The 19,841-nt window shown below is 47.7% G+C and overlaps 1 protein-coding gene across 1 annotated transcript; it reads right to left on the bottom strand.

The window, feature by feature from the left end:
* Positions 1 to 1,044: 1,044 nt before the first annotated feature.
* Positions 1,045 to 10,989, bottom strand: PGAM1 (phosphoglycerate mutase 1). Its single transcript, XM_003483535.5, has 4 exons — positions 10,775 to 10,989; positions 4,412 to 4,686; positions 2,858 to 3,038; positions 1,045 to 2,130 (listed from the first exon to the last, which is right to left on the bottom strand). Exons 1-4 carry the CDS (start codon positions 10,911 to 10,913, stop codon positions 1,961 to 1,963), a joined length of 765 nt encoding a protein of 254 aa, XP_003483583.1. The 5' UTR covers positions 10,914 to 10,989; the 3' UTR covers positions 1,045 to 1,960.
* Positions 10,990 to 19,841: the final 8,852 nt, after the last annotated feature.

Raw genomic sequence — 19,841 nt, 5'->3', positions numbered from 1 at the left:
ACCAGTCTCCCCAGTAGCCTGAGCTTTTAGGGCAGGATTCTATTGTTTTTTGCCACACCCCCGGCATGGTCAAGTTCTTCTTTTTTGGGTGTCCCGTGACTAGGCCACAGGCGTAGCAATGCCAGATCGTTTTTTTTTTTTTTTTTTTTTTTTTTTTTTGTCTTTTTGTCTTTTCTAGGGCCGCACCTACGGCATATGGAGGTTCCCAGGCTAGGGGTCTAATCAGAGCTGTAATCGCCGGCCTGCGCCACAGCCACAGCAACATGGAATCTGAGCCGAGTCTGCGACCTACACCACAGCTCGTGGCAACGCCAGATCCTTAACCCACTGAGCAAGGCCAGGGATCGAACCTGCAACCTCATGGTTCCTAGTCGGATTCGTTAACCACTGAGCCACGATGGGAACTCCAACGCCAGATCCTTTAACCCACCCTGCTGGGCCAGGGATCAAACCTGTATCCTGGTACCACAGAGATAGATGCCATTGGGCCACGGCAGGAACTCCAGATTAGCTTTTTAAAATCTAGTTAACAAGCCTTTACCGTACTCTAAAGAAGGCATAATGGGACTTCCTGTCATGGCTCAGCAATAACAATCCAACTAGTATCCATGAGGGTGCGGGTTTCAGTGGGTTAAGGATCCAGTGCTTCCATGAGCTGTGGTGTAGGTCTCATATACGGCTTAGATCCTGCATTGCTGTGGCTTGGCAGATGCAGCTCCGATTCAACCCCTAGCCTGGGAACTTCCATATGCCTTGGGTACAGCCCTAAAAAGACCAAAAAAATAAAAATAAAAGGGCATAGTGGAGTTTCAGAATTTAATTTTCCAGTGTTCAGGAATCAGCACCACTAAGCAAGAGCTATAAAGAGGCAATAGGAAGAGAGTTCAGCTCTCCAACCTGAGGGGCACAGTATTTGGACAGGCTATGTCAGTTGTGACAGGTCATCCTAAAGCTCTTAATCTGTCACTTAAGACTTGGGTAATGGGAGACTTTCCAAGTTGAATGTTCGTGCCGATTTCCTCAGACAAGACCCCACACAGAAGATATTGCACATCACTCCTTTATTATACTGATCTGGAAAAAAGATTTAGTACAGTTATGCTCAAATGAGTACCTAGCCCAAATGATGAGCTAAGCAACTGGACATGATTCAGAACTCAGGCACAGTGAAAGTCACACTTAGACGTGATCAAGAGGCATTCCACTGCCATAAAACAATAAGGCAGGGGAGGGATTCTAAAACACACAGCAGGATGAACTCTGACCTCTTAGGAGTCAAGTTTATCCTGTGATGGTATAAGGAATGGCTTATTTTCTGATGACCACATGTGGGAATATTTCAACCGCCACTAAAAACCCCACAAGGGGTTTTTTTTTGTATTTATATATATATATATATAATTTTTTTTGTAAAAGTAAATGCAACACACAAACATTCAGGATTGATCCCAATCTTTTGGAGTAAGGGAGGAAATGTCTGTTTGAATCACCATGCAGGTTATATTCATCTTCCACTGGAATGACTAGAGCCCCCTAGTCACCTGAATAGAACAGTGCCCAGCTGCCTCCTGAAAACATAAATAGGCTCTCTTGCTTCTCCCCATTGGTCACACCTTCATGGTTCCTCCCTATCCCCTACTCAGGTCCTTAGTAATAAACAAACTGGCAAACCCCCCAGTTCCTACCTCTCAACACTCTTGGATAAGTCTTCCCTTGGCCTGGACTGAGGGCCATGCCCCAGAGGTGCTGTTCTGACTACGCTTTATGAAGGGAGTGGGTGCAAGAGATAAAATAGCTAAAATGAAAGTGGGAGCCAGTAGTCCCCATTTACAGCTACAACTTAAGATGCCTACAGATGTCATCGGTGTGACATGTGCAGGGGAGAGGTGCAAAGGAATGGGATGGGGGGGGTGGCGGGAAGGGGCTCCTCGGGAAAGTAATCTGCTTCTGCTTCTAGCCCTCACTTCTTGGCCTTGCCCTGGGCAGCCACAGCCTCCATGGCTTTACGCACGGTCTCTTCATCGCCCAGGAACTGCATGGGCTTGATGGGCTTCAAGTTCTTGTCCAATTCATACACAATGGGAATGCCAGTCGGCAGGTTCAGCTCCATGATCGCCTCTTCAGAGAGACCTGAAAATACACCCCCACCCCCATGATCAATCGAGCAAGATCGGACTCCACAGACCCCTCCAGGTTTACTGTTCATCTTCCAAGTGACAAAGGACTTCAAGAGGAGTTAAAACAAGATACCCTTTCTGATAAATGTGACAAGAATAAAATTTTGTTATCATAGATGGATCACCCGAGGATAAAAGGTGTGTACCGCAGGAGTCTCTCTCCAGGTGGGATCTGGAAGCCACATTGAAGCTGGACGATACCTATCTCAAATGTCCTATGTCACCCAGCCCCCCAAAACTCAGCACTTGTGGGCCTCTAGGCCCTCTGCTGAAACAAAGTAAGATGGAAATTGAGTTTCATGTGTGAAGTTGTACAGGTTGTGATTAAGGAAGATGTTATCAGCATTTTCAGCTGGCAGTCCTCGTCTGGAGGTGGGCATCTCAAAGGTGGTGTGTGTCTGACTAACCTGGGTGATAGATGCAGTTTCCAGATCAGGTCTGAGGTGGGACCTGAGGTTCTGCCTATGGAAAAAGCACCCAGTGGGGTCTGGCCACTTCTGCTCCTGCAGATGATGCTTTAAGAAGTAAGGATAGTGTGTTTCTACTAGGAGACAATCTGGACAGTCCCCTAAGGCCATCAATATGCACAGCCCTTTCCTGAAGGTCTCCTTTGTACTATTAAGTCCCAGATTAGTGGCAGTTCTGCTTTACCCCTCTTTGAGGGCCCCTCTAAAACATACCCTCCAGATGCTTGACGATGCCCCGAAGGCTGTTGCCATGGGCTGCAATCAGTACCCGTTTCCCCTCCTTGATCTGGGGAACTATTTCTTCATTCCAAAAGGGCAGAGCTCTGGCAATAGTGTCCTTCAGGCTCTCGCAGGAAGGCAGCTGATCTTCAGTGAGGTCTGCATATCTGCGATCCTAAACAGTAACAGAAAATCCAAGCTCACCAATTAATAGCAGTTGCGTCTGTTCGTTCTTTCTTTTTTTTTTGCTTATTAGGGCTACATCTGTGACACATGAAAGTTCCCAGGCTACGGGTTGAATCAGAGCTGGTGCCAGCCTACACCAGTCACAGCAATGTGGGATCTGAGCCTCGTCTTCAACCTAAACCACAGCTCACTGCAACTCCAGATCCTTAATCCACTGAGTGAGGCCAGTGATCGAACACACATCTTCATGGATACTAGTTCTTAAGCCACTGAGCCACAACAGGAACTCCTGCATCTGTTCTACCTATTCCTCATACCCTAAGGGATCAAAGTGGTGGGTGAAAGTCTCTCACCAGGGCACTGAGAGCTTGGGGAAGGGGATAATTATTATCCTGCCCCTCCCACCTCCATTAACCACTACTGGGTAGACTGACAGTTTAAAAGAAACATGCCTCAGGAAGAGGGGAGTAGGCTACAAGGTTCTTCCCAATTCACTTTTTCTTGCAATTGGCTAAGGAGGGCCCTATCGACTATGGATTTTTTTTTTCTTTTTTGTCTTTTTGCGATTTCTTTGGGCCGCCCCCGCGGCATATGGAGATTCCCAGGCTAGGGGTCGAATCGGAGCTGCAACCACTGGCCTGCGCCAGAGCCACAGCAACTCGGGATCCGAGCCGCGTCTGCAACCTACACCACAGCCCACGGCAACGCCAGATTGTTAACCCACTGAGCAAGGGCAGGGACCGAACCCGCAACCTCATGGTTCCTAGTCGGATTCGTTAACCACTGCGCCACAACGGGAACTCCGGATTTTTTTTTTTTAATGTGGGAATAGATGTTAAAATATATAATACAGAAATTCTTTTTAGATAAACAACAAACTATTAACTAAATTAACCAATGAAGGTCATTCCTTAGAAAGGGGGGTTACAATTAACTATTTTATCATGTTTTATTCGTGGGTCCAGGCAGACACTAATAAAAGCTAAAAGAGTGAAGTCCAGGAGTTCCCGTTGTTGCTCAGTGGTTAGTTAATCCGACTAGGAACCATGAGGTTGCGGGTTCAGTCCCTGGCCTTGCTCAGTGGGTTAACAATCCGGCGTTGCTGTGAGCTGTGGTGTAGGTTGCAGACGCGGCTCAGATCCTGAGTTGCTGAGATCCTGAGTTGCTGCGGCTCTGGCGTATGCCAGTGGCTACAGCTCCAATTAAACCCCTAGACTGGGAATCTCCATATGCCACAGGCACGGCCCTAAAAAAGACAAAAAAATAAAATAAAAAATAAGAATAAAAGTGAATAACAAGAGTGAAGTCCAGATTCTAATCCCCTGGTCCTGAGTAGAGCGAGCCAAACCTGTTTGTCCTTACCTTACTGATGTTGCTGTAGAAGGGATGGTCGGGCTCCATCGGAGGTGGCGGGACATCATAGGAGCGCCTCCAGATCTTCACCTGGGCCTCGCCATGCTTGGCAGCAGTTTCTGCCTTATTGAGGCCAGTCAGACCCCCATAGTGTCGCTCATTAAGGCGCCAGGTCCTCACCACTGGCAACCACATTTGGTCAATGGCATCCAGCACTGTCCAGAGGGTCCGAATTGCTCTCTTCTGCACTGAGGTGAAGCAGATGTCAAACTCATAGCCAGCATCTGGAAATTTTAAATTCAAAATGATAAGCTTCCACCTTGGCATCTGGAGAATATAGAGTTTATCAAGGGTGCCAGAAAGTAGGCATTTGGGAGTTGAAATACCTTGTATGAACTACAGTTCCCAGTAAGGACCATGGAAGCCTAAGGACAGGATTCTGTTCCCTGGGGAAAATCATCAGACTATCCCATTTGTCGGTGTTCTAGGAAGGCTTAGGATAGGGCATTAGACAACAGATAGAGGTTCAACACGAATTCAAGAACAGAAAGAAAAAAGCCGGTCACAGGAGAGACAAGCTGGAATACTGCAGCTATCACAAAAGGGGCGCAAAGAACAAATCTGGAGGATACTGCTCCCAGGTCACCCAAGGAGTAATGGCAAGATTAAGAAATATTTGAGGGAGGGAGTCCTCATCATGGCTCAGTGGTTAACGAGTCCAAGTAGGAGCCATGAGATTGCGGGTTCGATCCCTGGCCTCGCTCAGTGGGTTAAGGATCCGGCGTTGCCATGAGCTGTGGTGTAGGTCGCAGACGCGGCTCAGATCCTACATTGCTATGGCTGTGGCTGTGGCCGTGGCCATGGCCAGCAGCTACAGCTCTGATTCGACTCCTAGCCTGGGAACCTCCACATGCTGCGGGAGCAGCCCAAGAAAATGGCAAAAAGACAAAAAAAAAGAAAAGAAAAGAAATATTTGAGGGAGTTCCCATCATGGCACGGCAGAAACGAATCTGACTAGGAACCATGAGGTTGTGGGTTTGATCCCTGGCCTCACTCAGTGGGTTAAGGATCCAGCGTTGCCATGAGCTGTGGTGTAGGTTGCAGATGAGGCTCAGATTCCACGTTGCTGTGGCTGTGGTGTAGGCCAGCAGCTGTAGCTCTGATTAGACCCCTAGCCTGGGAACCTCCACATGCCGCGGGTGTGGCCCTAAAAAGGACAAAAAGACAAAAAAAAAGAAAAGAAAAGAAAGAAGAAATATTTGAGGAGTTCCCCAAGTGGTACAATGAAATCAGTAGCATCTGTGCAGTGCCAGGATGCAAGTTCAATCCCTGGCCCAGTGCAGTGTGGTTAAAGGATCTGGCCCAGGTTGTAGCTGTGGCTTGGTCTGATCCCTGGCCCAGGAACTGCACATGGGCTCAGGGTGGCCAAAAAAGTAAAATAAAGCCAATTTTAAAAAAAGAAGAAAAAATTATTTTAAGGGTATAAGCATTGCTAAGCATGGAAGAGAGTACAACTAAATCACTGGTGGTGTTTTGTTACTATCAGGTATAACAATGACTTGATGTGTTTGTTGTACTGACAAATGAGGAAATATAATTTTTACATATTTTTTACTATTAAAAAGAAAAAAAAAAGATAAGCTAATCTGGTCCACTCTGGAGCCAGAATTTTCTTTCTTTTTTCTTTTTCTTTTTTGTCTTTTGTCTCTTTAGGGCTGCACTTGAGGCATATGGAGGTTCCCAGGCTAGGGGTTGAATCGGGAGCTGTAGCCGCCAGCCTACGCCACAGCCACAGCAGCATGGGATCCAAGCCTCGTCTGCAGCCTCCACCACAACTCACAGCAATGCTGGATCCTTAACTCACTGAGCAAGGCCAGGGATTGAACCTGCATCCTCATGGATACTAGTCAGGTTCACTGACCATCGAGCCATGATGGGAACTCTGGGAGCCAGAATTTTCTCATATATATCTCACATACAGGCAGCCCAAATGAAAATTACTAGCTAAATATCCTATTTTGTACACCTCGGCAAGAAAACAATATTCTACCTTCAGGAAGATAAAACTAGTTCACAACAAAGTTCCCCTCGGTTCCCCAATAATTCATCTAACCCAAGGCCCAAACGTACTGTCAACTGGCTAATCTGTGATTTGTGCTGCTTATCCTCATCCCCAGAATGCTGTGCTTAAACACATTTTAGGAATTTATTTGTTTTAATTCTTTCAAGATAAGGACTAAAAACTTGGAATCTCTTAATAAATAGAATAGCTAATATTTATAGAGGGCTTACCATCTATCCGGCACTGGACCAAGCACTTTGTATGTGTTTTGGTCTTCAAAACAACCTTGTGAGTTTACATCATTACAACCCATTTTATCAAATGAGGAAAATAAAAACGTAGAGGAGTTAAGCAAATTATCTAAGGCCACAGCTATTACATGAGATTAAAACCCAGACTGTGGAGTTCCCACTGTAGCACAGTGGGTTAAGAATCCAGCTGCAGAGTTGCTGTCCTGGCTCAGCGGTAACAAACTTGACTAGCATCCATGAGGACGTGGGTTCGATCCCTGGCCTCACTAAGTGGGTCAAGGATTCAGCGTTGCTATGAGCTGTGCTGTAGGATGCAGATGAGGCTCGGATCTGGCATTGATGTGGCTGTGGCGTAGACCAGCAGCTGCAGCTTCAATTCCACCCCTAGCCTGGGAACTTCTAGCCTAAAAAGAAAAAAAAAAAAAATCTAAAAGAAAGGAAAGAGGGGAAGAAAAACAAAAAACAAAAAAATAAATTAAATCAAATTAAAATTAAAAAAAGAAAAAAAATCCAGCTGCAGCTGCTCAGGTCACTGTGGAGGCACAGGTTCTATCCCAGGCATAGTGAGAGTGGGTTAAAAGGATCCAGCATTGCCAGAGCTGGGGCGTAGGTCTCAGCTGCAGCTCAGATTCAGTCCCTGGCCTGGAAACTTCTATATGCCACGAGGCCATAAATTAAAAAAAATAATAATAAAAATAAAACCTAGGCTATATGACTCCAATATCCAACTCATAACCACCACCTCTTAACTCCATCGCCACAGTTTCCTAACTTCTAAAAACGCTGATATTTGTATTTTAATTAGAACTATCACTTCTGTTTGATAAATTCTGCTATACTTCAGTCCTCTTTAACCTCTGATCTGGGAGAAATGGGATTTTGAACACAATCAGGACACAGCAAGACCTCTTAGAAATATGCTGATAAAACCAATTTGTTGCAAGAAATTATACTTTCCCTACAGTATGGAAATCACATCACAATCTCTTCACCCACAGTTCCTCTGTGCTATCAAAGTGACAGCCTATTCCTCTGTATCCTAAGAATATATCTATGTCAACTGTTACACCAAGTTTAAAAAAAGCCACTCACTGGAGAAAAAGCAAATGCTGTGCACTGTCTAATACATTTAGAAAGGAATCTCTCAAAAAAAAAAAAAAAATAGAAATGAATCTCTCATGGGAGTTCCCATCGTGACTCAGCGGAAACGAATCTGACTAGTATCCATGAGGACGCAGATTTGATCCCTGGCCTTGCTCAGTGGGTTAAGGATCCAGCGTTGCCATGAGCTGTGGTGTAGGTCGCAGACGTGGCTCAGATCTGGTGTTGCTGTGGCTGTGGTGTAGACTGACAGGTAGAGCTCTGATTAGGCCCCTAGCCTGGGAACCTCCATATGCCATGGGTGCGGCCCTAAAAAGACAGAAAAAAAAAGAAAGAAAGAAAGAAAGAACGAAATGAACCTCTTCTCACACAAAATTATTGAAGGGTGGTATCAAGAGTTATGTTGGCCCAACCAGTACAAACATTTATTCTCTCTCCCCCTTTAATGGGGAAATGGCCTTTTCCCTATGGAGCAGGGCAGAAAAACATGCCTGTTTTCTTCCGTGACACTTCAAGGTCCTCTTTGAAATTCAGGACAAACTTTCCTGTGTATTGCTTCATATCGAGGTTGCCAACAGTAATTAATGAAATGTGAAGTGAATTTTCCTGCCAGCCATTCAACTGAGAATAAGGCCAATAAGAAGTATACTGATGAGGGAAGGGAGGATTAATCATCCAGAAACTCACCACCACCCACCAGGGAAAAGACTTAGATCTCATCATTGGGTCTCAGGACAACTCCTAGTGGACTTCCTTACCACATCCTCCCTAATCTTTTTTTTTTTTTTTGTCTTTTTTGCCTTTTCTAGGGCCGCCTCCTGCAGCATATGGAGGTTCCCAGGCTAGGGGTCCAATAGGAGCTGTAGCCGCCGGCCTATGCCAGAGCCACAGCAACTTGAGATCCGAGCCGCATCTGCAACCTACACCACAGCTCACAGCAACTCCAGATCGTTAACCCACTGAGCAAGGGCAGGGACCGAACTCGCAACCTCATGGTTCCTAGTCGGATTCATTAACCACTGAGCCACAGGGGGAATGGCTCCCCAATGAAAGGGTGAGTCACTGGGAAGTGACTGTCCACAGTGCAAGCCTCAGCTCCCATGCTGAAAAGCTACTGGTTGTTTCACTGCAATTATTTCCACTTGCAATGGAGTGCAGCACACTGGATACACAAATGGGTCCCAGAGGAAAGCAGCAGTTCCCCTTAAGACTCTTAACTGAGAACTCTAAATAAAGCCTCTTCCCTTAACTTGGCCATCAAACAAAAGCATGGTATAAGACACTCCCAGCGATCAGGGGTTAGCGAATGTTGTACATGTGGTCTCCACCCTCCCTGAGAAGTAGGACTGCATGGGGAAACTCTGCTTGCAAGCTTCCTCCTGAAATCATTCAAGGTTTTATAAACCCTAAAATACTTAAAGCCTTCATGAATGTAACATTTCAGTTTAGGTCTTTTACACTATCAAATTATTCATAAGGTTTTCATCATTCAGAGTTTTTGGTTTTAGTCTTAGTTATTTATCTATGATGTCCATAATTGACATTAACATTTAAATGGAATTTTTTTTTAATGCTACTAACATGTATTTAAAAACTGATATAGGGTGTATTATTTTAAGAGCAATTAAAAATTAAGGCATTTGATCAGTCTTAAAGGACAGCTGCAGTTTGCTTTGCCCTGGGCTAGTCATCAGCAACCACAGACCCATGCAGTTCTTCCTGCCAGGCAGCAGGAGAGAAAATGGCCTCCTTTACCAGCACATTCCCTAACCTGGCCGCTCCTAACTGGTATGAGGTCACACCAGGCCATCCCCAAGCATTCACACACATCCCCAGCAGGATTCCATTTCCCAGACCTCCCCACCCTCTGCTTCATTTCTAAAGGATCCGGAGTGAAGGCAAGAAGCTAGAGAGAGCAAACTGGGGCCAAATACCTGATTCACATCAACCAGGCATCAATGACCCTTTTAAATGGCTACTGCTTTGTCCAGTGGTTAGGAAGGTGCAGGGCAGGATCAGGGGAAACACCTCCTCAGTCCAGAGAGTCTTTGAAGTGCTGGCAGCAAGGCATGCTTCCTTACAAAGGATCCAAAATCACAGAGAGCTGTCTGCCCCGGCGGGGGGAGCCTGGGTAGGTAAGCTTATCTCACCGCCACTGCCACCTTCGCCCAGCGTCCTGGCCAACAGCCTACCAGTTCCTCACACCTACCTGTTACTCAACCCCAGAACAGAGGCCAGGGGAGCAGACTAGGAACAAGGGGTGACCTTGAACAAGTCATCCTTTCAAGCCTCACTTTCCCAGCTATTAAAGAGAGCCAGTAAGGAATGGGAAAAAATAAAATCTGTATACTTTATGGGATTATGAAAAGGATCAACTCAAATCCCTCATTCATTCATTCAATTACATCTGCGCGTGCATTTTGGACAGAGGATTTGTGGAATGCTGCTAAACAGCATCCCACACAAGCACGTGCATGTCTTCATATCTGGAACCGTGCTGGTCTCCCCGCAACCCCCACCCCTACCCCCACCCCAGTGCCGCATCACACCGCCAGAACCGGGAAAAGCGCGTGGCCTGCCGCTTCACCAGAATCCGCAGCTGCCTCTTGAGTAGGTTTGGTTATAGCCGCTGGAAGATTCTGGGCATCCAATTTAGTCGCCCGTCCCCGAGTTACTAAATGATGACTAGAAAGGGAGAATTTCACAAGGCAGTGTTGCGGAGACCGCAAGGGTCCTCTTCAGGCGCGCGGCCCCTCACACTCGGGAGACTAGGTGACCTTGAGTAAGTCGATTCGCTACCCTGGGCGCATTTTCTCAACTGCAACATAAACGGCTGAAGCGATAAAGCCCAAAGTCTCAGCCCTCTAGCGAGGGTGGGGGGCAACCAGGCGGCCCTGACGCATCCGCGCCCGCTCGGGCCTTCGCAGCTCCCACCCACCTCCCCGGCCCGCTCCGCACCTCGCAGCGCCTGCCCGCCGCGCTTCGCCTCCTCGTGCCCCGCCGGGCTCAGGTCCGCGTCGTACCAGCCGCTGAAGCGGTTCTCCAGGTTCCACGCGCTCTCACCGTGCCGGATCAGCACCAGCTTGTAGGCAGCCATGGTGGCAACTCGGGGTGCGGCGCAGACTGGGGCTCACCGAGATTCCGGAGTCTCGGCCAGGCCCCCGGCCGCGCCTGCGCGCTCGCGCCCTACCGCTAGGCTCCAGCGCACTTGCTCACTCAAATCTTTCCACTCGCTCGGGGCCGCCCTCCGCCCATCGGTGTACGCATGCGCCCCAAGCAGGCGCTGCAGGCTCCGGGGTGAGGGGAAGGACGGCAGGGCGCATGCGACTTCCGCCGCCCGCCAGGCGTCCGCCGCCCCAGTCACGGAGCGCACGTAAGCGCCGGAGGGCTTCGGTACTTTTGGGCGGCGGCGGGTCTTGGATGCGGGCAGGAGTGTTGTATCGCCCTTATTCATCAGCCCTTCGTTGTGAAAAAAATGGTCTTTGGCATTTGAGTCACTCTAGGCTCGGCCAGATCACTTTCCCATCTGTACAGAAAGTTTGATTAACACACCTGGATTGGAATCTTCACTTTGTTTTTTGCTTTGTATCTTTGGGCAGATCGCTTAACCTCGCTCAGCCTCATTCGTAAATGAACATTATAAATACTTAGCTGGTGCCTAGCTACCTGGAAGATGCTTAGTAATTGGTTGTTGTTTCTATTTCCATGGACACTGATCTCTTATTTTACACATAAGAAAACGCTTTGACTGCTGGCTCGAAAGCCATGCTCTTTATCCAACATAGGGCCGTTTGTCCAACCTGTTTATCTCTCACAGCCTCTAGTCAGTGCCTCCTCCTGGACCAGCAGAAGCAAACCCTAAGCGGATCAAACGCTCCAGAAGAAGGGTCACTGCCTGTCCCTCCTGTGCACTCAGTCATCAGTTTAAGTATCTGCTTATTTGCAAGCTTTCTGCTGCCCATCTCACTGTGTCCTGATTTGTTTCAATCTAGCCCCCCCCCCTTTTTTTGTCTTTTTTTGTCTTTAGGGCTGTACCAGCGGCATGTGGAGGTTCACAGGCTAGGAGTTGAATCAGAGCTGTAGCTGCCGGCCTACACCACAGCTACAGCAACGCCAGATCCTTAACCCACTGAGCGAGGCCAGGGATCGAACCCATGTCCTCATAGATGCTAGTCGGGTTCATTAACCACTGAGCCACGACGGGAACTCCCAATCTAGCCACTTTATTGAGCATCAGATATGAGTCAGGCGTCGGGCTAGGGTCAAAGACAGGCTGGATGTGTTTTCTGCTCTTCACAGCAAGTGAAGTGGAAATAAGCCCTATGCGTACACAGCTAACAATGCAATTGTGCTCTGTCCTCTTTTTGACAGATGTAGAAAAGTTTTTAACATGCACTCATGAAACACCTACTATGTGCCAGACAGTGTTTAAAAGTGCTTTGCAGGAGTTCTCCTGTGGCACAGCCATGTTAAGGCTCCCGAATTGTCGCTGCAGTGGCTTGGGTCCCTGCTGAGGAGTGGGTTGGATCCCTGGCTCAGGAACTTCCATATGCTGAGGGAGCAGCCAAAAAAAAAGAGTGCTTTACAAATGTTAACTCCTTTTTTTTTTTTTTTTTTTTTTTTTCCATTTCTTGGGCTGCTCCCTCGGCATATGAAGATTCCCAGGCTAGGGGTCTAATCGGAGCTGTAGCCGCCAGCCTACGCCAGAGCCACAGCAACTCGGGATCTGAGCCTCATCTGCAACCTACACCACAGCTCACGGCAATGCCGGATCCTTAACCCACTGAGCAAGGCCAGGGATCAAACCTGTATCCTCATGGTTCCTAGTCGGATTTGTTAGCCACTGAGCCACGACGGGAACTCCAAATGTTAACTCCTTAATCCTCATATCCTTGTAACAATCTTATGAGGCCAGTACTATTGCTTCCCTGTTTACTGAAGAGGAAACTGAGGGACGAGGCAATTTGCCCAAGGTTACAGGAACCAGGATTCAAACCTAGGGTGGCTGGCTCCCAAGTCCATGCACACCTGACCTACTACTCTTTGGTGGCCTCCACATACTTGGTGCATTTTAGGCATTTGTCAACTTTGAAGAGTGGGAAGGATTTGAGAGGCAGAGAAAAGGCACCTTGGGAATGACATGAACCGAAACATAGAGGACTGGTGTGTGGCTATATTATCTACCATATGTGAAAGTTTAGCGGGTCAAGTGTTTTAATGTACTAATTTCATGTGATGTAGGTACTATTCATAGCTCCATTCGACAGATGAAGAAACTGAGACCCAGAGAAATAATTTGTGCAAAGTCATAGCTTGGGCAGAAGTGGAGAAGAAAGCAGGACTTGAACCCAGGCAGTCCAGTGCCCTATCGTGTTCTCTAACCACAGTGCCCCACTGCCCCCCTCCACTGCAGCTGGGCAGAGATGGAATTTAGTGACCAGAGCAGTGACTAGGATGAGGTCCAGCATGAAAAAACTGCTGCACTTGGAGCTTACAAACTCCTGGGGCTGCAAAGCAAGAACTTCCCTGGAAGGCCTCCTTGTTCAAGCTCCCACATGGGGGGCCTTGGAAGACTCCCCCTTTGGAAGTTACCCCTCTGGTCATTCCTTCTGCTTGGTCATCCCAATACTGATGCCCAGGCCCTCCCAGGGAGAGAGAGCTTTTCCAGCCTTAACCTTGGCTTTTCTCACTCTTCTTTTTTGTCCCTCTACCTGGGTCTTAATCCATGCTCCCAGTTCTGGCTGGTGCTGTGTCCCTTTGGTCACCCCCACCCCCACCCCCAGCTCTCTGCTTCTATCCAAGATTTCTGTTCTCTTGGCCAATCTGCATCTCACATTTCTGTAGTGAGTAGGAAGCGTAAGTAGGAAGAAACCTGCCTTGAGTATGTCCATTTCTAGTTACCCGTGGGACCTAAAATGGGTCACTCAGCATCTCATCCTCACTTTCCTCATCTGTAAACTGAAAGAAGAATCATATCATATCCGCTTAAAGCGCTGTTGTGAGGAATAAATGAGACGATGCGTGGGAAGCACTTAGTGCTGTGTCTAGCAAAGAGTCACAAATGATAATATTTAACATATTAATAATAAATATCCCAGAAATGCGATCAGGAAGACAAAAACGACTTAATGAGGCACCAGTTCAGAGGGTGCCAATCTAGAGGATCAATGGAGAGATCTCCCTTCAAGGAGGATGCCCGCTAGGGGGTGGCTTACCCCCTGGGATTGGAACTGAGCAGATAACTAGGATTCTTCGGGCAGGAGGCCAAAGGCATCTGTTCCACCAGCCTTGGGACAGAGTCCAGGAATCCTGCTTTATTGCCTTCACCAATCCCTTCTGCCTCTGGAAGGAATGTCTCATCTCCTTGGAATTCTGAGAAACTGTGATAACTCATTTACAGGATATTAACTTTGATCATCAGAGGTTTGTTACGTATACATCAGATCCACTCAACTAGAAACTGCTTGAGGATGGGCACCGCATCTCCATTTTATTTTATTTTATTATTTTTTTTTTTTTTTTTGTCTTTTTGCCTGTTCTAGGGCCACTCCCACAGCATATGGAGATTCCCAGGCTAGGAGTTGAATCGGAGGCGTAGCCGCTGGCCTACGCCAGAGCCACAGCAACATGGGATCCGAACCTCATGGTTCCTAGTCAGATTCGTTAACCACTGAGCCACGACAGGAACTCCTCTCTTTTATTTTTTTACTTTTTTTGCTTTTTAGGCCTGCATCTGCCGCATATAGAGGTTCCCAGGCTAGGGGTTGAATCGGAGCTGTAGTCACTGGCCTCCGCCACGGCCATGGCAACGCGGGATCCGAGCCACATCTGCGACCTACACCACAGCTTATGGCAATGCCAGATCCTTAACCCACTGAGCGAGGCCAGGGACCAATCCTGCATCCTCATGGATCCTAGTTGGGTTCTTTAACCACTGAGCCACTGCAGCATCTCCATTTTATACACCCACACACAAGCTTTAAGCATGATGCCTTTGCCCTTGGTCAATGCCCTGAGTGTCAGAGTGGGAAAGACCTTTCTAATCCTCCACTGCAAATCCCTACCTCCGGCCACCTTCAATTCACACATCATTGGGGAGGAAAGTGAGGTAACATCTTCAAAAGAGCCGAGGATGAGCAGGGAACCGGGTTCATCAGTGAGAAGTGAGAGGTGAGCCACGAGGAAGGGCCCCAAAGTTGGGCCTTGCTGTGTCAGGGAAAGGCAGGAGCCCAGAGAGATCTGGAAAAGGAGGGGAGAGAGAGGATTATGCAAGGACTGTGAAGCCTTTGCTGCCAGAAGCCAGAATTCCTGGGCAGAGATGGGGATTCATTCAGCATCTATCACAGCATCACAAATCTGGGGCAACGCTTAGAGCCTATCAAACCAAGATTTCTTAAATGACAGCAAAGGGTAAGGATAAAACCAGTGTGTGTTGCCCTCTACTTTTTTTTTTTTTTTTTTCTTTTTAATCTTAACTGTTATCTCTGCTGAACACAAGACACACAGACATTTGTCAGGGCCGATTCCTGGGCTCTCAAAAGAAGTGGGCGGAGGCAGGAGTGGATTCACACATCCTGGGAACCAAGCAGCGTGAGGGCTCTGATCACAGCAGAGGGCCAGCTTGGGAGGGCAGCCTGAAGGACCCAGGGCACAGCTTCCAGCCAGGTCACCGCCCTGTGAGGGCAAATAAGTCCCCGCTTCCTGCATGAGGGTTGGGGGTCTGTGTTCCAGAGCCTCCTTGGCTGTCATGTCCCAGTTCCTAAACATTCATCAACGACCTCCCTCGTCTCTTCCAAAGGCTGCCCTCACCAGCCTCTAACCCCTGAACTCGGGGCAGACACCTCCCTTCTCGTGCAGTGCTTTAATTCCTGAGTCTCAGGAAAATTCCGTAATCAGCAATCCCAGCCCTGTTACCCTCACCGTCCCTTAAAATAACAAAGGCTTCTCTCAGCCTTCCCTTCCCATTAATTTTTTTCTGCAGAAGGGTAATTCCCTTATCAAGTACCAAACATTCAGTGAAGGACCCAATTTAGAATCGCAGTGGGGCGAACCACATTTCCTGCTGGGTGGAAGGTGGGGCAGGGCAGCTGCCACTCAGCCCACAGGACTCCCTGGCAGCACACCACGTCTTTATTTATTAAAACATCTTGCAAACTCATCGCCTGATGTTCAGATCGCCCCCAGGGCAGCTGGTGCCTATGAGGAGGGGGTTTCTGCCTGGGAGAAAGGAGCCCAGATGATCCATCGTGGCTGGTGCCTCAAGACTCTGAGAGTCTAAGAAAGGAAGCAGCGCTTCAGGAGGAATAAAACGCATGCTTCACAGCCTTCTACGGTTGCATCTGAAGATAAGCGGCACTGGAACTGGCTTCCTATGGCTCCCTGACAAAACCCTTCCTTCTCTGACCTCAGAGTCCAGCTTCAAAGTGCGTCCAGCCCACTCATGGTACAAATTCTTTCTCCCTAGATTATGGAACTCACTCTGAAAGGAAACCGCCAGAGGTGCCCCAGGCCCTGTGCCTCCTGGCCCCACTTGTGTTAACTATGATGAGAATGCTCAAGGCAGGGCAATAAGCCAAATGTCTATTCTACTTCCCTTCGCATCAAATTTTTCTTAGTCTCTATTTCTTTTTTTTTTTAGGGCCACAATGCCCCCGCTCCACCACCACAATCCCCCCACCAGCCCCAGCATATGGAAGTTCCCAGGCTAGATGTTGAATGGAACCTGCAGCTGGCAGCCTACACCACAGCCACAGCAATGCCAGATCTGAGCCTCATCGATGACCTACACTGCAGCTTGCAGCAACGCCAGATCCTTAACCCACTGAGGGAGGCCAGGGATTGAACCCACATCCTCATGGATACTAGTTGGGTTCATTACCCCTGAGTCACAATGGGAACTCCCATAGTCTACATTTCTTCGAATCAAATTTTAAGTACAAAATAGGCGGACACTTTGTTATTTGGGAATAATTTGCATTAAGTTTAGTCAGTGTTTGGGAGATTAATCGTGTGTTAGTCTAGGAGTTCCCATCGTGGTGCAGTGATTAATGAATACAACTAGGAACCACGAGGTTGTGGGTTCAATCCCTGGCCTTGCTCAGTGGGTTAAGGATCCCGAGTTGCCATAAGCCATGGTGTAGGTCGCAGAAGCGGCTCGGATCCCGAGTTGCTGTGGCTGTGGTGTAGGCTGGCAGCTGTAGCTCTGATTAGACCGCTAGCCTGGGAACCTCCATATGCCGTGGGAGCAGCCCTAGAAAAGGCAAAGAGACAAAAAAAAAAAAAATAGTATGTTAGTCCAGGATCTCTGAGAAGCATTTGCCAAGACAGGCATCAAAGGGAAATGTATTAGGGAAAATGCCTGAGACAGGAAATGGGGGAGAGGGTATAAGAGAAGGCTGGTAGAGTAGGTGTGACCCAAGTGAAGGAAGGCAGTATCTATTGATGAAAAACACGCAACCTAAAAGTTTTGAGTCATGGAGTTCCTGTTGTGGCACAGTGGAAATGAATCTGACTAGGAAACACAAGGTTGCAGGTTTGATCCCTAGCATTGCTCAGTGGGTTAAGGAGCCAGCATTGCCATGAGCTGTGGAGTAGGTCGCAGACACGGCTCGGATCTAGCATTGCTGTGGCTCTGGTGTAGGCTGGCAACTGTAACTCTTATTATACTCCTAGCCTGGGAACCTCCACATGCCGCAGGTGCGGCCCTAAAAGGACAAAAAAAACAAAAAACAAAACAAAACAAAATTTTTATGTTTTTAATTTTTTATTGGAGTATAGTTTTTTGTTTTTTTGTTTTGTTGTTGTTGTTGTTTTGTCTTTTTGCCTTTTCTAGGGCCGCTCCCATGGCATGTGGAGGTTCCCAGGTTAGGGGTCTAATCGGAGCTATAGCTACAGGCCTACGCCACAGCCACAGCAACGTGGGATCTGAGCCTCATCTGCAACCTATACCACAGCTCATGGCAACACCAGATCCTTGACCCATCAAGTGAGGCTAGGGATCGAACCTGCAATCTCATGGTTCCTAGTCGGATTCGTTAACCACTGCACCACAACAGGAACTCCCTGGAGTATAGTTGATTTACAATGTTATGCCAATTTTTGCTAAACAGCTTAGTGACCCAGTCATACATATATATACGTTCTTTTCTCATATTATCTTCCATCATGTTCTATTCCAGAGACTAGATATAGTTCCCTGTGCTGAACAGTACCGGGTGGAAATCTGACCTTTAATCTCAGTGTTTACTATCTTAATGCAGGCATCCAGAACATGTGCCTGATGTTGCAGAAACTCAAGATATTTATCAGACCCTTACCCTAAAACACTTGTGACAGCCTATCCTTTAAGAACAAACATGTTAATAGCAACAACAACAACAACAAAAGACAAAAGACGAAAAAAAAAAAAAAGGAGTTCCCGTCGTGGCGCAGTGGTTAACGAATCCGACTAGGAACCATGAGGTTGAGGGTTCGGTCCCTGCCCTTGCTCAGTGGGTTAAGGATCCGGCGTTGCCGTGAGCTGTGGTGTAGGTCGCAGATGCGGCTCGGATCCCGAGTTGCTGTGGCTCTGGCGTAGGCCGGTGACTACAGCTCCGATTCAACCCCTAGCCTGGGAACCTCCATATGCCGCAGGAGTGGCCCAAGAAATAGCAACAACAACAACAACAAAAGACAAAAGACAAAAAAAAAAAAAAAAAAAGAACAAATATGTCTTTCTTGGGTCAGAGTGCAGCCTCCTGGCTTTTGCTTTTATAAGCCCCAGACTCCTGTCCCCTGTGTCTCCAAAATTACAATTCTCAAAAACAGAATTAACTGGATTCCCTTTGTGGTGCAGCAGAAATGAATCTGACTAGGAAACGTGAAGTTGCGGGTTCGATCCCTGGCCTCACTCAGTGGGTTAAGGATCTGGCATTGCTGTGGTGTGGCGTAGGCAGGCAGCTATACCGCCGATGAGACCCCTAGCCTGGGAACCTCCATATGCCGAGGGTGTGGCCCTAAAAACACACACCAAAAAACCCCCCAAATTAACTCTTTTCTTAATTGTAGCCCTCTATGTGGGTTGTTGTTGTTTGGTTGACAATAGTAAAACCTACTGCACAGATGGTTGTGAGGACTCAGTGGGATCCTTCATGTAAGGTTCTTCCAAATTTGCTATTAAAATCCAGATACCTGAAGTTGCCACTGTGGCTCAGCAGGTTAAGAACCCAACATAGGAGTTTCCATCCTATGGCTCAACAGTAATGAACCTGACTAGTGCTAGGCCAGGGATGCAGGTTAAATCCTGCTCAGTGGGTTAAGGATCTGGCACTGCAGCAAGCTGTGGCGTAGGTTGCAGATGTGGCTTGGATTTGGCATTGCTTGGCTGTGGTGCAGGCTTGCAGCTGTAGTTTCCATTTGACCCCTAGCCTAGGAACTTCTATATGCTGCCACTGTGGCTGTAAAAAAAAAATGGGGGTGGGAGGAGCTGACTTGGCTAGGAGGTATGATTTGGCTCTTCCTCCCTTCCTTTTTACTGACTCTGGGTCTTGGTCTGGATTGTGATGTGATGGCTGGGGCTCCTGCAGCCTATATTTGGAGCATGAGGTGACACTGAGGATAGAAGTCACACACCATGGAGGGTGGAACAGAAAATGAGGGGGCCCAATCTGTGGAGCCACCATACCAGCCTGGACTACACACCTGCCTCTTGATTTTCTACATATGAATGAATTGACCCTATGTGTTTAAGCCACTGTAACCATGTTCTCTGTTATAGCAACAGAAAATGATTCCTTACTGATAAAGAGGTCTTGGCAAAAATGAGGGGTTCAAAGGAGTAAGTGAGGAAAGATTTAATTTTAGAGGAAGGTTGAGTTTTGGGTAATCAGGATGTCAGGTAACAGGGGCGATCATGCTGTCTGTCCTTACCCAGATTCCCTTAGTCCAGCCATGGACATCTACCATCAGGTGGAAGCAAGAGTGGTCTCCACCTTGGAGAGCGTCCCCAATGGGTTTTTTTGTTTGTTTTTTGGTTTGGTTTGGTTTT

Source organism: Sus scrofa, chromosome 14 (genome assembly GCF_054392235.1).
Source record: "Sus scrofa isolate SSC_HxYL_T2T_F1_AM1 chromosome 14, Sscrofa_HxYL_maternal_Yorkshire_Landrace_v2.0, whole genome shotgun sequence".
NCBI lineage: Eukaryota > Metazoa > Chordata > Mammalia > Artiodactyla > Suidae > Sus > Sus scrofa.
This window is presented reverse-complemented; position numbering and strand designations above follow the sequence as displayed.